Below are 20,243 nucleotides of genomic sequence, written 5' to 3'. Positions count from 1 at the left end.
TACAGCAATATTTAAAACAAAAGAGTTAGAGTTGGAAGGTATTATAGGGGAGCAGTTATTGACTATGTATTAGTCACAAATATTATCAAATTCAGTGAATGTGGATACACATAGACAAAGGAGAAAAGTCGGAAAACATGAACTGTAGCAATTTCAGTCTTTTTACAATTAATATAATTACTTGAAATGTTGTATCTGTAATAGAATAGAATAGAATAATCCTTTAATTGTCCCACAAGGGGAATTTGGGTGTAACAGCAGCAAGAAAGACACATATACAAACAAACAGTACACAAGACACAGAACAGAAACATACACAATTTTTACATATTTACATCAAGTACAATGGTTACCAAAAACAGAGTACTGTACCATTATTAAATTAAATAAAATGAATACAGATAAGAGGCAAACCCAGGTTGTAGTGTGAATCGGTTGATAAAATAGTGCAAGTTACAGCGCTGATGTAAACCTCTATGTTTGTTGGGAGCAGTTTTGATTGTACAGTCTGACAGCTGCAGGGAGGAAGGACCTGCGGAAACGCTCCTTCATGCATCGAGGATGCAGCAGTCTGTCACTGAAGGAGCTCTGCAGTTCAGCAACATTTACATGCATGGGGTTAATACATTAACCTCAGACACAGACTCAAAATTCTTGTCTTCTACTTAAAAGCCACTTTCCATGCCTTTATTGTGGTTGTAATGACTCCTTCCTTGCTTTTGTTCAGGGGCAGAACAGTGATCTGTGCCTACTCCATTGAAGATATTGACCAGGCCTTCTCCACATCTAAACTGAAGGGCTACAGCGGTCAACTCACTGGCACACGCCCTGGGACTGTAAGTAAAACCTAACAACCATCAATCCTGCTATTTTTTTAATTAAAGCCCAGTACAAAAAATTTAATGAGTTAATTCATATTTTTAAATATAATTCAGGTGTTATTTTTAAAGGAATGAATCAATACAAAAAAAATGATTTGGAGTCCATCGGAATAGAGTACGTCACTTTTTCCCTTAGTGTCTCCGCAAAACCCCCGGAGCAGCGGAGAATCAAAACAATGTGAAAACTCTTGGGGTGATGAGATACCACCCAGAAATTGAGGATGTGATCCGGCCTGTTGGTGTGGCTCCACTTGACCTGCCCTCAGATGACCAAATCACACATACAGTGGCGGACATCGTACGGGCAGTCAACGATGAACACTACAGCGTTCTTTACCTTGGAACAGGTGTGTGTCTGAGTGTGTGTTTATGTACAAGCATATGTGCTTTGTGTTGTTAGCTGACAATGTCTCTTGTCATGTTAAAGTGTTTTGTTAGCCATCTGAAAGCAACTAATGAGTAACTATTTTCTGTTCTTTAGCTGCATTGTCCCCACATCAGTAGTATTTACGTTCACCTCTGCAGTCCTTTCCTTAAGAATTGTTTTTCTTTACAATATAATATTCTGCACTTCACTTCAGCTGGTCAGGGAAAAGCAAATACTGCTTCTGATGAGCAGCATTTGCATATTAGCCACTCTCTACTGTCCCAGTTCAACATGCAACACTAGATTAGAAACGAAAAACAAACACAGACTAAAATATGATTTTTTAAAAATCACAGCTAAGATATTCTTAAATTCTCTATACAAGCTGTGAATATTAAATGTGAAAAACTGACAAACTGTCAAAATATTTTCTTCTCAAAATCTAGTCAAACAATCCATAGCCTTCACAAGACTATTTCTATTTGATCAAAGCAGCAATTCTGAGCTGCTGGTGCCCATAGCAGTTACTGGAAAAATTGTGTTGTGCCTCAGGGAGATCGCTATGGCAACCATCACAAGTCTTATGCTCGTGTGTGCATGAGTGTCTCACCACTCTCAAGTTCACCAAAAGATGAGCGAGTGTCATCTTTCAAAGTGCAAATTGTGACTGCTGCAGTGTATATGTGCTTGTCATTCATAAAGCTTCTCTGGGCTGGTTATATTTTTAACACAAAAAAACAAGGTGGTATTAAAAAAGGCAGGTTGATGTCCCATCACTGTGAGCTCTACAAACTGTGCCAGTAATAGGAGGGAACGGATGGTGAGCTATGAACAGCAATGGGTCTCTATGGTGGCCTAAAAAGAAAGTAGAGCAGTTTGAGTCACACTGGTATCTGAGGCTGTGGGAACACATTGTACTACTGTTTCCTACTGACAAAATATTTCCTGTTTCTTGTTTTTACTTTCAGGGACAATAATTGGCATGCAGAACAGAGCTTGTGTTATCCATTACAACACAGGTTATATGTTACAGTTCAGTTTTTGCAATTTATGGGTTGAAGTTTCAGATTCCCTTTGTGATCTTTTCTGAAGTGTGGTTTGAGAGCGTTCATTTTCCCTTCTGTTCAATATTGCATCACCTCCACCTCAGAGTGTTGGGTATAAATATTCATTCTGTGCAACCCGTCAAGCTCATCAATCTCCATAAATTATTTCAAACATACTCTTGTATCTGTGTAAATGATGGTGAGAAGCTGCCTTCTTGAAATAATTCAGTCTTTAGCGAGTGAAGAAGACAGGCAGCTCATCCATAGTTGGGTAGTTGCATTATAACAGTCTTAATTTAATCAAAGGGGTACAAGTGATGAGCTCATGTCCACCTCGAAACCACAGACGATGGAATCATAGAGAGGCATTTTCTTCAGACATTAGTCTTTCTTGGTAAAAGCACTGGTAAGTCTTATTTAACCTATTCTGGCTCATTTACCTTGCTTTAATTTAATTATGTGCGAGGTTCCTCTTAAATGAAAAAAATCATTTAAATTAAAAGTATTTTACAAAGCAGAGCAAAAAAAAAAAAAAAAGCAAAGCAAAAATTAGTAGGCAGGACAAAAAATATTACTGAGTGCTCCAATGTTCAATATAATTACTGCCAGTAAGACTGAGCTGAAGACGAGCTGAAGCTGGCATTTACACTTTGTTGTACACTTTGTTAGTCTGCTTTAAATCAGTTATGTTGTATTTGCTACTGTTCGGACAAATTTATTTAGTTTGATTAGAATGCTACAATTCAAATTTCAAAGCAGACCAAACAACCACTTTGATCCAATCTAAAATGACACCTAGTGATGGTGAAAAGTCAGGTTAAATATTTTTTCCTGTCAGAAAAGGATTGCATGAGTTTTGTTGAGTAACACTAAATATAATACAGTTATTATTTTTTATGTTTTTTCCAGAATAGTATATTTAGAAAAAGGATCGAAAAGCTATTTTTTACAATCAAAAGAATCAAAAGAAAAAGTTGCAACAACAGCAACAAAATAACAGCCAGATAGGTTGTTGGCAATAGGTCAGTAACCTAATTAGGGTTTAAAAGACATGGGAATTAAAGTGAAGAGGGGGAGGGATTTAGCACTCACACTCACACTCAAAGGCTCAAGTAGAACGACAAGACTCTTGGTGCTGTTATGCAAAGCACCAATTTGATGGCAGTTTCTATGGAAGTGGAAAACGTGACTTACTCAACTTCCTCTCATCTAATTTCTGCATCAACGTCTTGCTTATTCTAGTCACAGCTCTTTGCCAAAGTGATGTATTTGAAGGCTAATGGAACTCACTTTAGCGTGTTGACCTAGAACAAGCTGACAGGGTGGTGCCCAACTCCTAATTAGCTAAATAGTGCACTGTATATTTTGCTTTTTAAACCCATCTAACTAGTCTCAGTGGGACTAGACTATAAAATATGAACTGACAAAACACAGCAGTTTTTGACAGAGTGAGTTTCTTAGTCTTTTGATCTCTAGCCAACAAATATTTCAACAGAATTTATGCATATAATAACTGGCTACTTCAATAACTGTAAAAGGATATTTTCTGCAAGCTGCTGCAAAACTGCTTTCACACAGCAGAGTCATTGTAGTGCTAGAGTGGTATAGATAATGTACCCAAATCTCAGCCAGTGGTTGAGTCTGATAATGTACAGTAGGTGCTGGGTTTTCACAAGGAAGAAAATTACATGGAATAGACAAAATGTTATCTCTAGCTCCTGTGTGTGGATTTGGATGCTGTTTTAGTATTGATGGAATAATCTTTTTAAAAAATGTATCCCACAGTCTTGGCTACATGGAGTGAAGAAACCGAGAGCCAGGGCTGCATTTAAGATCAAAGTTAAAGTCTTGGTTGAGGGCAGCTGCAGCCTGATCCCAATCTGATTGAAATAAAGCTAAGGTGGCGGGAAACTGATTCTTTGAAAGTTGCTGAGGCATCAGGCATAAAAGGAGAGATCAAATAACCCCTTCAGCAGAAAAACTGTCTCAACATAGCTGTGTAGAGAGTAAAAGAGTAGACCCAGAATGCAGAATGCGGAGGAGTCAAGCAAAAGCCTAACTGCTGTTTACTAAACCAAAAATTGTAACTTAATCTAAGACACAGAAGAACAAAATGCTCAATCAATATGAAAATAGACACGAAATCAGACAGAGAAATGTGGGAAGCAGAACTAAAACAAAACATGATAGAAAACTAACAGTCAAGCAAAACAGGAAAACAAGCCAAAAGAAACTAATACAGACATGAACACTAACACCTAAGAAGGAAACACACAGAGGCCAGAGCTTAAATGTGGAAACTGATACTAAGAAATTCTGTAGAATCCACTGTAAGATTCAATAGCACTGTTTTTAGACACACTGGGACAGTTATCACTGTCACCTCACAGCAAGAAAGTCCACAGTTCAAATTGGGCTGCCAGCTGGGACCTTTCTGTGCAGAGTTCGATGTTCTCCCTGTGCCTTTCTGGGTTCTCTCTAGGTACTCCAGCTTCCTCCCATAATCCAGAGACATGCATGTAAGGTTAATTGGTGATTCTAAATTAGCTGAAGGTGTGAATGTGAGAATGAATGGTTGTCTCACTCTCTCTGTGATGGACACTTCCACTTATCCAATTCAGGGTGGAAAAGAGGGCTGAAAACTATCCCGGCTCCAGTAGGGCGAGAGGTAGGATACATCCTAAACAGGTTGCCAGTTTGTCACAGGGCTAACACAGAGAGATAGATAATTCCCAACCATTCACACTCATATTCACACCTATTGGCAATTTAGAATCACCAATTAATCCAAAAACATGTGGAGAGCTGGTGGTTTTGAACCCAGGACGTTCTTGCTGTGAGGCAACAACTACTGTTCCACCATGCTGCCCGAATTGGATAAGTGATTCAGAAAAATGATGAATGAACACGGGTTTCACTCTCCAATCCCAGCGTTGTAAAGTATTCTCTCCGTACCTTTTCTGCTCATGTAAGCAGACAATAAAAGTTAATGTCAAATGTTAGATATTCTGATATCTATATAGGCAAATAGACTGTTATTGATGTATAAAAAAGGGAGAGAAGGAAAAAAATACTTTTAAGTGAGCTGTAATTGGCCCCTGAAGTTCAATAGCCCAAAGACTTCTGACTGTGAGTATCTTGTGTCAAGAATCCTGAGGCGTCACGTAGGAAAAAGCAACAAAGGAAAAATAGATTGCAACCTTTGAGAGGCAGTGGAAAAAGTGGAGCATTTAGCCTTTGTTACAGGGGACTACTTGAAATGGAGCAAAGATAAAGGGCAGTAGTGAAAGATTTGTTTTCCTGCTTTACCTCAGTGACATAGTGAACACTACAAGATCCAGAACTGCCTGGACCATTTCAGTCATTGAGGTGATATAGCAGAAATCTCCCTTGAGGGATGGAAGAAATGTCGGAGCCATGCATTTGTTTCAGCTTGACTAGAAAAACAATCTGGGGAAGTGAATGTACTGAATGTATCATAACTTAGAGAGAAGAGAGCTACCAAAAACAGGTCAATTTTAATCGTTATCATACCTGGAAAGCTTTTATATAATAGGTGCACATAATTGCAAAGTTTTAAAAGGGTACTTGGATAAGAATTTACAGTAGATGAGTATGATGTGTCAGCAAACCCCATCTGAAAAAGCTAAATATAACAAGAAAAAAACTGATTTACTCAGCAGATGCCACTGAGTTCAGCACTGTCACCCTTTCCCCCCTCAGAATATCTTGCGGCTGTCTTTGTGCTGATATACACTGTTTAGATAAAGGAGCTGAAAATAGCATTTGACAGGATTAAAGAACCACATGAGAATAAATTAGATAAAACGTGGAATGTTATCTTTGACAACAGGGGATAAAAGATTTGAAGTTTATGAAAAAGAGACGAGGCAGTTTGAGGACAAAAGAAGTCCAAGTGGCAGCAAGAACCTGCCTGTCTAACTATAAATGAGAAAGAGCCTCACAGAAGGAGCATTCAGGAAATGAGGATGTGAGAAAAAAAAAGGTATCACAGTAATCACATTTTCACAGTAGGGAGAAAAAAACTGAGAGAGGAAAAAAAAAGACGCAACAAAAGAATAAAACAAGTTTGAACTGTTTTGTTTTCTGGCAGCAACAAAGGACCATCGAAGTGCATGTACTGCACTGACGGTAGAATATTTACATTTCAAATTTTTATGAAACAGTTTGCAGCAAAAAAAGAACTAAAAAACAAGGAAAATAAGCAGAAGAGATTATGAAAAACCTGAGAGCAATGCTGAACTTGGCTGTTTAGTAGTGTAACCTGATTGTACAAATCAAAGTGGCTCAAAGCTAGAATAGTGACTTGTCAGTTTTCAAACTCAAGCTGAATGCAAAGCAACATTATTGACCAACATAAATTAGCAAAGTTGAAGAATGGTGTACTAAATCCTCCAAATAGGGCTTACTTCCTTCGCTCTAAGTGACAGTTGGATCAAGTATTTACACAGACGATGTGCTGTGAACATGACTTTGCTCATTTGTGCAGCAATAAAAATCCCCTTTCCATGTTGAAAACACAAATACAGACAATCCAAAAGAAGAGAGAGCAGCTAACAGTTAGTAGCAAGGATACAGTTAATGAAATACAGAAACACATTCAATGCATTTTTACTCGAGCTCTGTGTTATTGTACTCAGCAGTAATGAGAAAAACAGACGTGTAGTAGAAGTCAATTTACTAAGTTGTTTTGCAGCAAATTCGGTGGCTCACGCTAATAGAACAATAATAAATCGAGGCTTGCAGAAGCATTTTCACACTAAAAGCTCAAATTTGAAAGTTACTTAAAAGTATGACTTCTTGTTCCTGAACTCATTAAACTTGCAGTAATTCTTATTATATATTGGAGGATTAATCTTCCGACAGCCACTGGCTGTTTTTAATCCATGTTCTTTTTGATGTTGGAATACTATCTGGTTGAGGATTGCTGAGTGGTAGTTTGACAGACGACAAGATATTCATGACGAGATATGTATGAATAAAATTGAAATAATGCAAATCTTCAAACAAAATGTTGACACGGGGCCCTTTTAAGACCTTACTGATGCCAAATGACATTGTGTTCTACTGATGCATGTTGATTTAATTTGTTTAATTAATAAGGACAGACCACTTGGAACACTTGGAACCTGGTTTGTGCAAACCTAGGCCAATAAATTGAGATTTACCATAATCTCTTTCTTATGGCCAAAATGTTTCAGCTCAGTTTGCAAGAAATATACTTTTAATGTGAAACTGCATAAAAAACTTTGCTTTTAAACATTTAGTAAACTGCCATTTTGCATCTGGACCGCCTATCTGTCATAAAACCTCATCAGAAGCATAACAGGGGCTGCAACTCAGTTTTAACAAATAAATAATTAAAAAAAAAAATACCACAAAGAATGTGTGGCTTTTTCATATGTAATCGTTTCCTCTTTTCTCCTTTCTCTTAAACAGAACAAGGCAAAATTCTCAAAGTTCTTCATACCAATGAGGATGTCTTCATCATATCTCAATACTCTCTGTTTCACAATGAGGGTCCTGTTCTAAACATGGCTATTGATTCCCAAAAGGTATGAGTAATTATGTTGATTTGTGTGGTAGAGTGTGATTTTAGCTACATTATAAATATGCATTAGGGCTTGGGCTATGCTACGAAGGGCCACAGCCTGTGAAACATTCAAAGAAAATTAATTGTACTAGAGCTGGTTATCCTTGCCACAACGCACAAGCTACTTCATTAGGTACACCTCCCTAGTAGTAATTTAGCAATTACATGATTTACAATCCCCAGTGTGTTAAGATGAATCTAGTTTCTCTTCGAAATTGCATTTAAGGTTTTTTTTCTTGTTTTGTTTTTTTGTTTTTGTTTTCAGAGAATCATGGTAAATGTGAATACTTTACACATTATGAGTAGTGGGCTGGGTGTCCTGTTTGCTTTCAGAACTAACTTGATCAACAAGTAGCTGAAAACATTCTTCAAAGATTTTGGTCCATATTGACATGATAGGATCACACAGCTGCTGCAGATTTGTCAGCTGCAAAGGTGCTGTACTGAATTGAGATCTGGTGACTTTGGAGTCCATTTGAATACAGTGAACTCATGGTCATGTTCAATAAACCACTTTTTTAGCTTTTTGAAATTGTGCATTATCCTTCTGGATATGGCCATCGGAGGATGGGTACGCTATGGTCATACAGGGATGAACATGGTCAGCAACAATAAGCATGTAGCCTGTGGCATTCAAACAATGCAGTTACTTAGTACTAAGGTACTCAAAGTGTGCAAAGGAAATATCCAACACACCATTAAACCCCAACCAGCCGGGACCATTTTTACAAGCCAGGATGGAAACATGCTTTCATAAAGTTTATGCCAAATTCTGAGCCTACTTTTTAAATGTTGCAGAAGAAATTGAGACTCATCAGACCAGGTATTTTTTTTCAAATCTTCTATTGACCAATTCCATGTGAAATGTACCCTCAGTTTTCTATTCTTAGCTGGCAGGAGTGGTACCATTGTGATTGGCTAATTAGATATTTGCATTAAGAATCTGTTGAATAGATGTATCTAATGACGTGGTCAATGAGTGTATTACATTGAGAGTTTTGGGATATTATATTATTATGTAAGCTTTGTGCAGCTGGTCTATCTCACAATCATTTTTTTATTATTATTATATTATATATATATTGTAGCTTGAACAATATATATAATACAGTGTATGTTGAACAAATTAATCATCCTTTTCTCCAAGATGATTAAAGACGCACTGGAATACATTTATATATATATGTGCCACCTCATCAGCTATGCAGTGCAGAAAACTTCTAAAGATAGCAAGGACATCTTCCCACCATCAGCATTTTTATTTCCATGTTTTGTTTTGTTTTTTGGTGGATATTATGCAACAAGAGCTATAATAATAACAATGAGGAATAGTTCATTTAAAATTGTTGCCTTAATAAGTTTCCCCACATGTCAATTGCCTTTTTTTTCAATTTTCTAAATATAATAAACCTACAAATACATCCTCTATTTGCTTTCTTATTGTAATTTGATATCATTGAGGCTGAAATTGTTAATATTAAATAGTCATTTGTCCTTAGTTTGTTCCGTGAAATTATATTATTCTGGGTATTAGTTTCACTGTCAATCAAGATGACTACTTGCAGTGGTTTAAGTATAAAGATAGCTCTGTCTGCCATTTATGGCTTTAATATTGATGCTGCTATATTGCATCGTCCTCCAAAGGGACACCTGTATGTTGCTACAGCGATGGAGGTCCAGCGACTGCCTCTGGCTGACTGCGGTCGCTATGGTGACACATGCAGAGAGTGCATCCTTTCCCGGGATCCATACTGTGGCTGGGACAAGTCCAGGAGGAAGTGCATTGCCATCCCACCCGCGTACAATTCCTCAACTGGGTATGATTAGATGTGATGTTACTGCTCCAGAGCTACCGTCTGTTTTTATTTGAGCAGACAACAGGCTTTCATTAGCAATCTTAACAACACAGCATCAATTCCAGCAGAAAAAAACATATTCCATATTTTTTTTATTTAGAATAATTTAGCATTAAAATGGCTGCAAATACAAAGTAGCTTCAGTTTCTCGGGGGAGGAAGACATGACATGCTACTGCTGCTTTCACTGTTTGACATGATTAATACGTTTTCAATTGGTTCAATACATGTTGTTCATTTTCAGTTAGAAAAAATTTTTAAAGTTAATTGTATAGAGTTTCAAGCCTTTAACTCCTTTGTCCTTCCTCTGCCACATTTTGGAGTCATTTGTCTGCACGTTTTAATTTTTAACAATGCAATAGCTCATAAGCCATTTGGGGCACTAATAAGAAATTTGTCCTCTGTATTATTTTCCAACAGGGGAATCATTCAGAATTTGGACCATTCAAACTCCTCAGTTTGCGGGGAAGCTGCTGGTGAGCCCTTATCAACTTTCTTCCACTTTCTCTGCATCTTAATTAAACCAAAATAGGAACCTTTCTGAGGAGCTACATTAAAAAAAAAGATGATTATCATATAATTGAGCAGATTCCAAAATCCCGGAGGGAGAGATTTTTTTTAACATATTATGGCTTGCCCTGTTTCAGAGTTCAAATCCAGTTATGACCTCATAAAATGATTGCAGTTTGTAGTCTCTCAAGAGAAAGCGATCTACTCAAGTGATCTGACCTTAGCATTGCATTTATTCCAAGTTGTGCCACTGGTGTCAAATGACCTTCCTATAAATACAGTAAGAGGTTGATCTATTTTCTTGAAAAACACTATACAGAGATTATGAGAAGCAAATGCCTAAAATCTTTAAACTCATATCAGGATTAATCCAAGAAACAGAAGTAATGCAAAGCAGTGCGAAATCTCATAGCACGGTACTGCCTGCCAGGCTTTCTAGCCTCAAAGGGTATGCTGTTTACAGTGATAATATTCAAAATGCAGAGCCAGATTCTGGTCTTAAGACAAAGCAGCCTTGCTTCCTTCATCTTTATGACTAGGTTTAAAAATTCAGATGAGGGGGTTTGTTATCATTTCCAGTGACTTCTTGGACAGTTGGTTACATTATAATTGTTTAACTGTGAATTGTGTAGTGGAAAACAGTAAGAAATACTGAATATGGAATTATACAAGTCAACAAGAAAAAATTAGAAAATAGTGAAAATTGAAATCTGATAACTACCAGAGGCTGGATGACATTATGTGATTAATGTAATTTCTATATTTGGTATTTTCCAGTACTTAGTGGTCTTGAATATGATGTGTATTTCAAGATCTTTTGATTTTGACTTCTGTTGAACCAGTCGCATTTTATTCTGCTTACTGTACCTAAATAAGAATCTGAAAGAAGCTCAAGAAGCTCAAGAAGCTTAATCATCCAAACTTAATCACAACTTTCTCTTGCAAAGTTATTATTAGATGAACTCACCAGAGGCCTCAGCCCAAAAATGATCTGTGGGTCCATTTTGAATACTTGAAGAGACAGGAAATAATATAGAATTTGCCTTGGGCTCCTAAATTATAATAATATTGTGCTGTGTAAATGTTCCCAATCAAATTTGCACATGATTTTAAATAATTATAAACAAACAGGAGGCATAATGAATATGCAGACTTCAGATTTTTGGGTCCCTGAACATCTGACAATTGTCAGCTTTTTACTGTTGTTGCTTTTTTATTCTCCCTCAGCAACAATTTATAAAACAATGCTAAAGGTTCAGAGCTGGAAATATGAAAGATGAAAAAGCGTTATGTGGGTTCGGTTATCAGGTGTCCACAGAGAGATCTTCACTCAGCATTTACAGCTGTAATGTTAAATGGTGAATTTCAGGTATAAAATTCCTTATTTCTCTTTCTTGACAGCTCTGAAGCTGCGTCGAACTTCCCCTAGAGAAGTATTCGTGCAGTCTAACACATCAGTCTTTCTCCCTTGCCCTGTGCACTCCTTCCATGCCACTTATCGATGGGAAAAGGACAACTGCATTAAAAACTACCCCTGCATTTTTTCTGGAGACTTCTGTGTCCTGGGGCCAGTTGTTGACACACCCCTAAAGGAAGGTGTCTTTCGCTGCATGGCCACCGAAGACGGATTCAAGGTGGAGGTTATTTCCTTCAGGCTGGTAAACGATGGGAGGCTTCTGGCTGCCTCCCTCGCCTTCACCTTGGGGCCATCACTCCTGCTTGCCGTGGCTACCCTGTGGCTTCATTAACTGCAGCTAAAACTAATGCTAACTCCTCATCCTTACTGGCTCCCAATGACAGGAAAGAAAAGGAGCCATTGCTCAGAGATGAGGTTCGCAGAGCATTCAAGTGCACAGTTGCGTTGTACAGCGGCAATTTGCCTTTTTCTATTTCGGTTTTTAGAGAGGGTCCAGAAAATATCAGTGAATAAGGGGTTTATTCTATATTTTTTAGAATAAAACAAAATAGCCGCAGCTTTAGCTGTCTTAATCAGATCAAAAATAGAAGACGGATACAAGGCCATTTAAACTAAAGTGATTAGGAGTTAGTGTCCATGAACTCACATGTTTTGCAAGTTCAAACATAATTCAGCCATAAAGTGCTTTGCGAACCTTTCCTCTCTGACAAAAAAAGATAAACATATCTTATGAGTTTGGCAAAAAACACCAATACCAGGCCACTTCTTTCTACCATTTATCTACTTATTTTGAAATTGATTGATTGTGCTTATTTGTGAATGTGTAAACCTTTAATACTGCTCTTGCATCTAATCATTCATCTTGTTATACTTGTAATGAGCTATACATTGGTATAGCTCATTAGTACTTAGAAAAATGTCTGGTATTGAGATTTCAAAAGCCTTAACACTTCTGGGACATAAACTCCTAAGCACAATTTTGCAGTTGAGGCAGAATACTGCAGACTCAGTTGGACTTGGCGCTATAATTAGTGCAGCTGAGTCTAACAGCATTGCTGGGAGGAAGTGTCAGCTTTTTGACAGGAAGTAGGCGGGTGAGCACGAGCTCACCCTCGAACATCACTGTGTCTCTGCACCTCCTCTTCTGACAAAGCAGTTTCTTGCATCTTTTTAGAAGATTTTATCAGACATTATTACGCCTTGTTCACAGCTTTGTCCATTTTTTGGTTTGTTTTCTTTTGATGCCCAAAACATCAGAATGTGAGAAGTATCATAACATTGTTTATAGCATACAAAGGTTACTTTGTGAGAACTGCAAAGCAAACTGCAATTTACAAGCTTTTAACTGAAAAATCTTAAATATAAGAATTCAGTAAAGATATTAATCTCTGCAAAGCTGCATAAATAACTAAAAGCTGTGTGAAAGTTATGTTAACAATCATCATTGAGCTTGTTTTGGGTATGCTGTCTGGAGGTCATTAGTCTCCTGTGTCCATTGGGTTTTTGGGAAGAGAGCTATTTCTTCTAAAATCAAGCTAATGTGCTGCAAATTAAATACAACATCTTCCAGCCTGGCAATGTGTAAAGATGTGAACAAGGTGTTACAGTATTGCAACTTTAAGAATAACATACTTACATTATCATAAGGGCAGATGAAGCTAAAAGGAAAGCATAACAGAGTTGCATTCAGTGGTTTTTTTGAGCAGAAATAAAGGCTTGTACTTAGATGTGAGGTATATGTTCTATATTTTATTGTTCTGCAAATGCTGATTTCTACCATTGCTGCCTACATGTGTGATGATTTGTCTTGATGGTTCGGGTTTTTATGCCATAGTTAGAATGTGAAATGTGACCATTGACTGCTTTACCTCTTTCCAGGGGACATCAGAGCAAACAGACAAGACAACTGTTATTTTTTCACACTTGTATGTTGTGAAACAAAAGGCTTGACATATTCCAAAAATATTCTTTACTAATCTACAGCAGCAACCACTACCAGGGGTGAGAACACTGGGCTTAGGACAAAACGTCTCACTTGAAATGCACCTAGTGCATCGTCTTTTAATTTTTTCTGATAACATTGGGGGGAATTATGAGAAAACAAATTAAAGCCAAATGCAAAATGAATGATTTGTCAATGTAGCTGCAGTTGAGCAGTACTGAAGTGCCAAAAACTATGCCCAACCTTATGAATACTGATCAGCTGACTAAAGAAGTAGACTTGTGTGGTGATGAATTATGCAGTGGATTAGCATGTCCTCCAGAGCTTTGAGAATTATCATTCACTAATGGTACATAAATCTAGCCATGCCGAGCTTTCCACAGTGGCAGAAATGTCATTAATAGCTAATTAGACAATAGAGCTGGCTTGTCATGTCCTGTATTAAAGAACTTATTTTATACCATGAGGGATAGGGCCAGCAGACATGTTCCCAAATGTGAAAATTGTGAGACACACTTACATTTCTCACTTTTCTTGGTTGTGTGTTGCTGCTTAAGGATCTGCTTATTTTATGCCTTGCACTGATGCAACCTATTGACTGTGCCAAAAAAGGAAAAAGAAAATTGAAAAAAAACAAAGCTGTGTTGAGCCTCATCCGCCTGGCACTTACCGCTTCCTCTTATGCTTATTTGTGAAGTCCCTTGCTCCATACCTTGCATAATGTTTCCTGTCAGACAAACCCTGAGCACATGTACAACATCGGTCTTCCTCTCAGTCAAACAACAAACACAGAAACACCGCAGGTCTAACGTGCATATTAGTTGTCTTTGCGTCTCTGTGTCGCCACGAGGGTGCCACCAGCCTGGTAAACCGTTAGTAGAGGCTGTTAACAACTTTTATCTTGCCAGAGAATTTTGGCATCAAACTAACTCGACATACAAAGATGTGTTAAAGTAATTTCCTCGATAACCTTCTCTATACTTCGACTAATAAGTACTGTATGGGTAGATGTAATTTCATCCAGATAGTTGTTTTTCAGGACACTTTAAGAAGAATTGCCTATTCTGTCCAATTCTAACAAGCCAAATGATCCTGATATCTTAAGCTTCATCACTGTGCCCCTTGTCCATACAATCTACTTACTGAAAGCAACAGATAAAGAAAAGCATTAGTCATTTGTTCTGGTGCTTAAGAGGCAGTTTATATTCTCAAATTTACCTTACCTCTTATGGATAATAGCTGTCCTTTACAAGTAGCATAGACGGACGTAGCATGACATTGCTACTTGAGCATGGCATATGGTGCATGTCACTGTGAGAGTGAAGACGTGGTCAGTTTTAAGATGAATGTGAAGATCTAAGGTGGCAGATATCATTTTTAGAGGAAGTTATGGATGAAAAGTGTCAAATTAAACTTCTGAAAAATCGTGATGAGAATGAAAATTGTTTAATCTTCTTAGTGAAGACGGGTTTATGTGTAACTGCTAGCTCTTTTACTGTTAAACAACTACTTTGTTACATTTCTTCTTTTATTCATATTGTTGTAGTCAGGTGCAAACCTTGTATACAAGCTTTTGATCCTGCAGTGATATTTTTCCTCTTAGTTTGCTAGGTAAATTGTAACAGTTTTTAAATGAGCATAATAACTCAAAAATAAATACAGTACTGCAGTAGATGCATTCACAATAGTTACTTACCTAACCAATGACTCCTGATAGACTGGTGACTACAATTGTGACTACATAGGAATTCAGTATATTTAATCATTGCATCTGAGAATAGCATAAAAAGATAAAAGTCTGAGATTGTGGATGTTGACCACACTTTTACGTTCTTCAGGCTTCCTTTATTCAAATAGCCACAATGAAGGTAGTACAGCATTTAAACCCAAATAGCATCTTGAGACGACATCTGCAGTTTATTTTAGGTCTTGCTTTAATATGGACACTCATACAAATGCTGAAATTAGGTTGTTTCACACTCATAACTGTCATTGGAGCCAGTTTGATAAAGGCTAATCTCCTTCAAATCAAGCACTTGATTTGCTTCAGGAAACCATTTTTGGTTAGATCATGCTGTTTGCTGTAAACGAGTGAGGCGGGTCGCTGTTTTGTCTGCTCTGGGGTTTTGAGTACACTGTACTGTACATGATGTGTGCCCATGATTCTGTGTCTCAATATATCTAATTTTAAAAGTAACATGCCAAACTCTATTATATAAAAAAGAGATTTATATTGGTGCCATGCCAGTCTACATAACGACATCTCATAACATGTATTTTTAAATAAATGATATCTATAGTATAATAGATATTCATGTAACAAATCCATATTTGACATGTGTTTCCCTGAACATGTGTGGTGAACATTAATAAAATATAAGTATAAATAAATGATGTATTGTCTTTATTTAAAAGCAACAAGTATAAATATAAATAATTGATTTAGGAAGTATAATGATTATTTTTACATATATTTTACACATTTCTTTTACAAAGGTCTTAATTGTTTAATGCAACCTTTACTTTTTATTTGATAGATTTTTGCATTTTGTTCAAGTTCATTCAAAATCTAATTGTTGTTCACACCACATTTTACAGATTTCCACACACAGTTCACAAGAGGTTGGCACTCATTTGGATTTGCCTGTCAAGACAAGCAGGTTTTGTCATCTGTTGCCCAATATTTGGCATATTGACAAGCGTATTACAAAAGCTTTACAGCCCCAAAGGATTCATAACACCAGTCTATAGTATTTATTTCCTTGTTTGTTTTTTGTTTGCATGCCGTTTAACTTTATTAGGTTGCTTCCATGTTGCTTCAAAGCATTCAGCTAAAATCCTTAAATCAACAAAGCAATAATCTGCAGGTCAAACCTGACTTCTGCAGTAATCAGCAATGAAACAGGTCAGTTCTGCCGCATCAACCTCAAGTGCTTCATTGTTTGTGTGGGCTGGTATTTAGGTGAGTCAGGAAATGAAGTATTTGATTGAAAAGAGCACAGAGGCTTTGTTTTGATTTCTCATAACCTCATTTTCTCATCACAGTGGGCCATTATGTAAAAACAAAACAAAAAAAACAAAACAATGAACGCTAAGGTGATGTTGCGCTGCATTAACACCTTGGCATGTGCATGATAGGCACACAAAAATAATGACTTTTCATTGTTACTTTTCAAGACCTCTGAATCTTATTTATGAAAAATAAATGTATATGTAATTATATATAACTTTTACATTACTATACAGCTTTCAGATCCATATTTGAACTACTACAAATATTAGAGGGGAAAAGGGATTGAAAAATAAATGTCTAGTGCTGAAATATGAAAACAAAATGTTCAGTGAAGGTTTCTCGCTGAAGGCCACCGATGAATTGTCTCCAACGCTGCATTCTCTAATAGATTGCAATCATTGTAGAACAGTAAGTCTAACTAAAGCCGTACATAAAGGCAAAAATTAAGGTTTTTATAAGCAGTAAACTCCCTCCTATGGCCAAAACTAACTATAAAACAAAAATTAGGTCAGTGGAGAAGCTGAGAGCTTTCCATCACAAACAAATCCAGATTACTTTTGGAATGTGCACCATCACAGACTTCAAACCATTAAACTCACAAAAGGCTCAGGAAAACCTGTGACTAAGCACAGACTCAGTGAGCTGAACAGGCAGACAGTACTATAGTTAGTAGTGTATGATGGGAGCAAAAACGGAGCTGAGTCAGAGTCTCTCTGAAACCTCTGGAAAATGTCTGCAATCAGATGAGTCATACCATAAAACAGAAGGTATTACAATGAAAGCAAATGAGTCAGCATACAGCAGTGACCTTGTAAAAGGAGAGGAAGCACAGTAAATGAACAAAGCTAGTAAAAAAGCATAATAAATGGCATCTACTGGAAATACCTTTAAAGTAGCTTTAATACCAAACACAAAACTGTCAAACCAGCTGTTCCACATTAAGTCACACCTGCAGCAGAATGGCTCAAGAAGGACTCATCATCAATCAGCTGATCAATCAGCTCATTATTCTAATCCAGTGAGAAATAATGTTGGATGGACTGCAATAAAATTGTGTACAGACATTTATCTTCCATGGAGGAATTATGCTGTTGACTTTGATTATCTAACTTTCCACTGTGGCATTCCCTTTGTGAATCTCAGCAATTACTGAAGGGATTGCCATCAAATTTAGTAGGAATTCCCTGGTGAATTCTTTGTAATAATGCATATGCCTATGCTGGAGTAAAGCTTTGCAGAACCCCCTTTGACTTGAAGTTATTTTTCTTGCTTAGCTATGTGAAATAATAAAAGATAATGGGCCTAAGTGTGTCTCCTCAACCGAAGACCCTTTAAAGCAGCCTTAAGGGCACACCTTTGATTTTAGCAATAATTTGGCCCATGCTTTGGTCTTCTTTTTAAAATGAATATAAGCCACTTGAGATCTTCCACAGTTAAAAGGGGACTTTTTCCCCACGGTTCAATTAATTTTTAAACTTTCCACTTGAGAACAAAGAAATGCTATCATCAAGAATCTTGAATACGAGTTGCTGTCTTATTCCAGAAACTCGCTATGCAAATTTTTGTCCATCGCCAACCTATTTTTTAACTGAAACAAGGAAAACCAAAAGTCATTAATAGTCACAAATAGCCATTAAATAAAACATAAGTCTGCCATGGTCTGCAGTCCTTCTGAGGTCCACCTTTTTCTCCCATTTCCTTCTCTATTCTTCCTGTTCTTTCCATTGATTTTTAGTAAGCTGGTTCTTACCAACTTCCTAGATCCCTGAGAGGTGTGGCTGCATACCAGCCTCAGCAAGGTTTCTGACAGGTGCACCTGCTCCCCAGCTCACTAGTTTGCAGTGTATTTAAGGATTTGTCATAGCAACCATTTATTACCACTGCTGGCATATTTGTGGTAAAGATCTTTCATGCTTAGTGATTGAGTTAGCACTTGTCCTGCCCTGTTTCAGTATTACTCATTGTGTTAGTTAGTCGGTCTCTGCCCAGCCATCTCTTACCATCTCTGGTTTGTTTGCCACTGGAAAAGAAAATAACTCTGCCTGGAATTACATCCTGTTACGGATGTAATTCCAGGGAGAGTTATTTTCTTTTCCAGGATGTAACAGCCCCTCTGCAGCCCCTAATCTCCTCAATGTGTTCAGCTGGTGCTAATTGGCCACACCTAGTCAGGTGTGGATAAAAGCATACCTGAGGTAGGCTTTCCAGAAGCTTACTAGTCTTTACCTTGGTGGCACCAGCCATTTTAGCCAACCGGCTGTGCCATTTTAAGATAAAACCTCTTCTCATTAACACTCTGGTATTCGTCTCCTTTTTCATGTTGCGGCTTTTGAGCCGGGTCGTAACACATCCCCCACTCTTTCTCATCTCAGGAGATATCACCAGCCTACTGACACTTGCTCGCTCCTCACTGTTCCTTCTTCACTTCCTGGATTCCTCACTGCTGAAACAAGCCCCTTCATTCCTTCATTTATCTGTGATATAGAACCTCTAAACTTGTTCCTATGTTGTGTCAGCTTTGAGGTACCAGTACATTCATTCAAGTTAGTCGGTTAAATCCATTCTTCTGTTGTTATACAAGGAGCATCTGTTTACACAAACATATTTGGAGAAACCGGTTGGTTTCATGTCAATCTCCTCAGTGATTGTAGCAGGGAAAAAACACAGAATTGACTTTTACTGGAGAAATACTCATACTCTGGTTTTTTTCTTTGGTTTTTTCAAATGAAAGTGCTTGAGCTGAACTAGTAATCACAGATTTTGACCCAGTGAGTTTCTGCATTTCTCCACCACTTGCCTCATACTAACCTTCTGTTAGTTAAGTAAACAGTACAATTTTGTTTTGAAATGGCTCTGGAAAAAGTGAGCTACATATGAAGAAATGCACTTGGCTTACAGCTAATTTGTCTTTTCAATTAATTGTTGGGAACTACAGTTTCTAACTCAAAGTAAATGTATTGAGGCTGTAAATATGTTTGATTTGTGGTTGGGGTAATAGACTTAGTAGTTTTAAAAAAACACTGCTGTTTAATGCTGTCAGCTATTAGGTTACCATTGCATTGAAGGTCCCAATGAGCACAATGGCCTCCATCATTTATAAATGAAAGAAGTTTAGAACCACCAGGACTCTTCCTAGAGCTGGTCGCCTGGCTGATCTGAGCAACCGGGGTAGAAGGGCCTCAGTAAGTAAGTGACTGAGAACCCAATTGTTACTCCAGCTCCAGCATTGCTCTGGAGGACAACCATTTCAAACGTATTGGAGCACTCCACCAATAAGGCCTGTATGGTAGAGTGGTGAGATAGAAGCCACTCCTCAGTAAAAGGCACACTGCAGCCCCAAAAGGCATTTGAGGGCCTCTCAGACCATAAGAAACAAAAATATCTGGTCTGATTGTGGTAGGACTTGACCTTCGTGGCTAAAGAAGTGCAGGAGACAGATGCTGTCCAGTGTAGCGAGTGATTTATTCACCATTTTGTGACCAAACCATATTTACAAAATATTTCTCAGTTTGTTGCAGTGTTGCTGTATTTAGAGACAAAACCTCACTCATAGTTTTATAGGGATGTAAACCCACAGAGGAAATGACATAATAACTAA

At 37.5% G+C, this 20,243-nt stretch overlaps 1 protein-coding gene across 1 annotated transcript in view; it reads left to right on the top strand.

The window, feature by feature from the left end:
* Positions 1-16,023, top strand: part of si:ch211-113g11.6 (semaphorin-7A) — a 41,316-nt gene extending 25,293 nt beyond the window's left edge. The window contains exons 9-14 of the mRNA XM_005455162.4: positions 728-836; positions 1,018-1,228; positions 7,755-7,870; positions 9,553-9,725; positions 10,184-10,239; positions 11,675-16,023. Coding sequence (XP_005455219.1) covers positions 728-836; positions 1,018-1,228; positions 7,755-7,870; positions 9,553-9,725; positions 10,184-10,239; positions 11,675-12,021 — 1,012 coding nt within the window. The 3' untranslated portion in view covers positions 12,022-16,023. The remainder of the gene's footprint in view (positions 1-727; positions 837-1,017; positions 1,229-7,754; positions 7,871-9,552; positions 9,726-10,183; positions 10,240-11,674) is intronic.
* Positions 16,024-20,243: the final 4,220 nt, after the last annotated feature.

The sequence above is a fragment of the Oreochromis niloticus genome, linkage group LG11 (genome assembly GCF_001858045.2).
Source record: "Oreochromis niloticus isolate F11D_XX linkage group LG11, O_niloticus_UMD_NMBU, whole genome shotgun sequence".
Classification (NCBI taxonomy): domain Eukaryota; kingdom Metazoa; phylum Chordata; class Actinopteri; order Cichliformes; family Cichlidae; genus Oreochromis; species Oreochromis niloticus.
The sequence above is the reverse complement of the archived record's forward strand: the minus strand, read 5'-3'. Positions and strand labels throughout refer to the sequence as shown.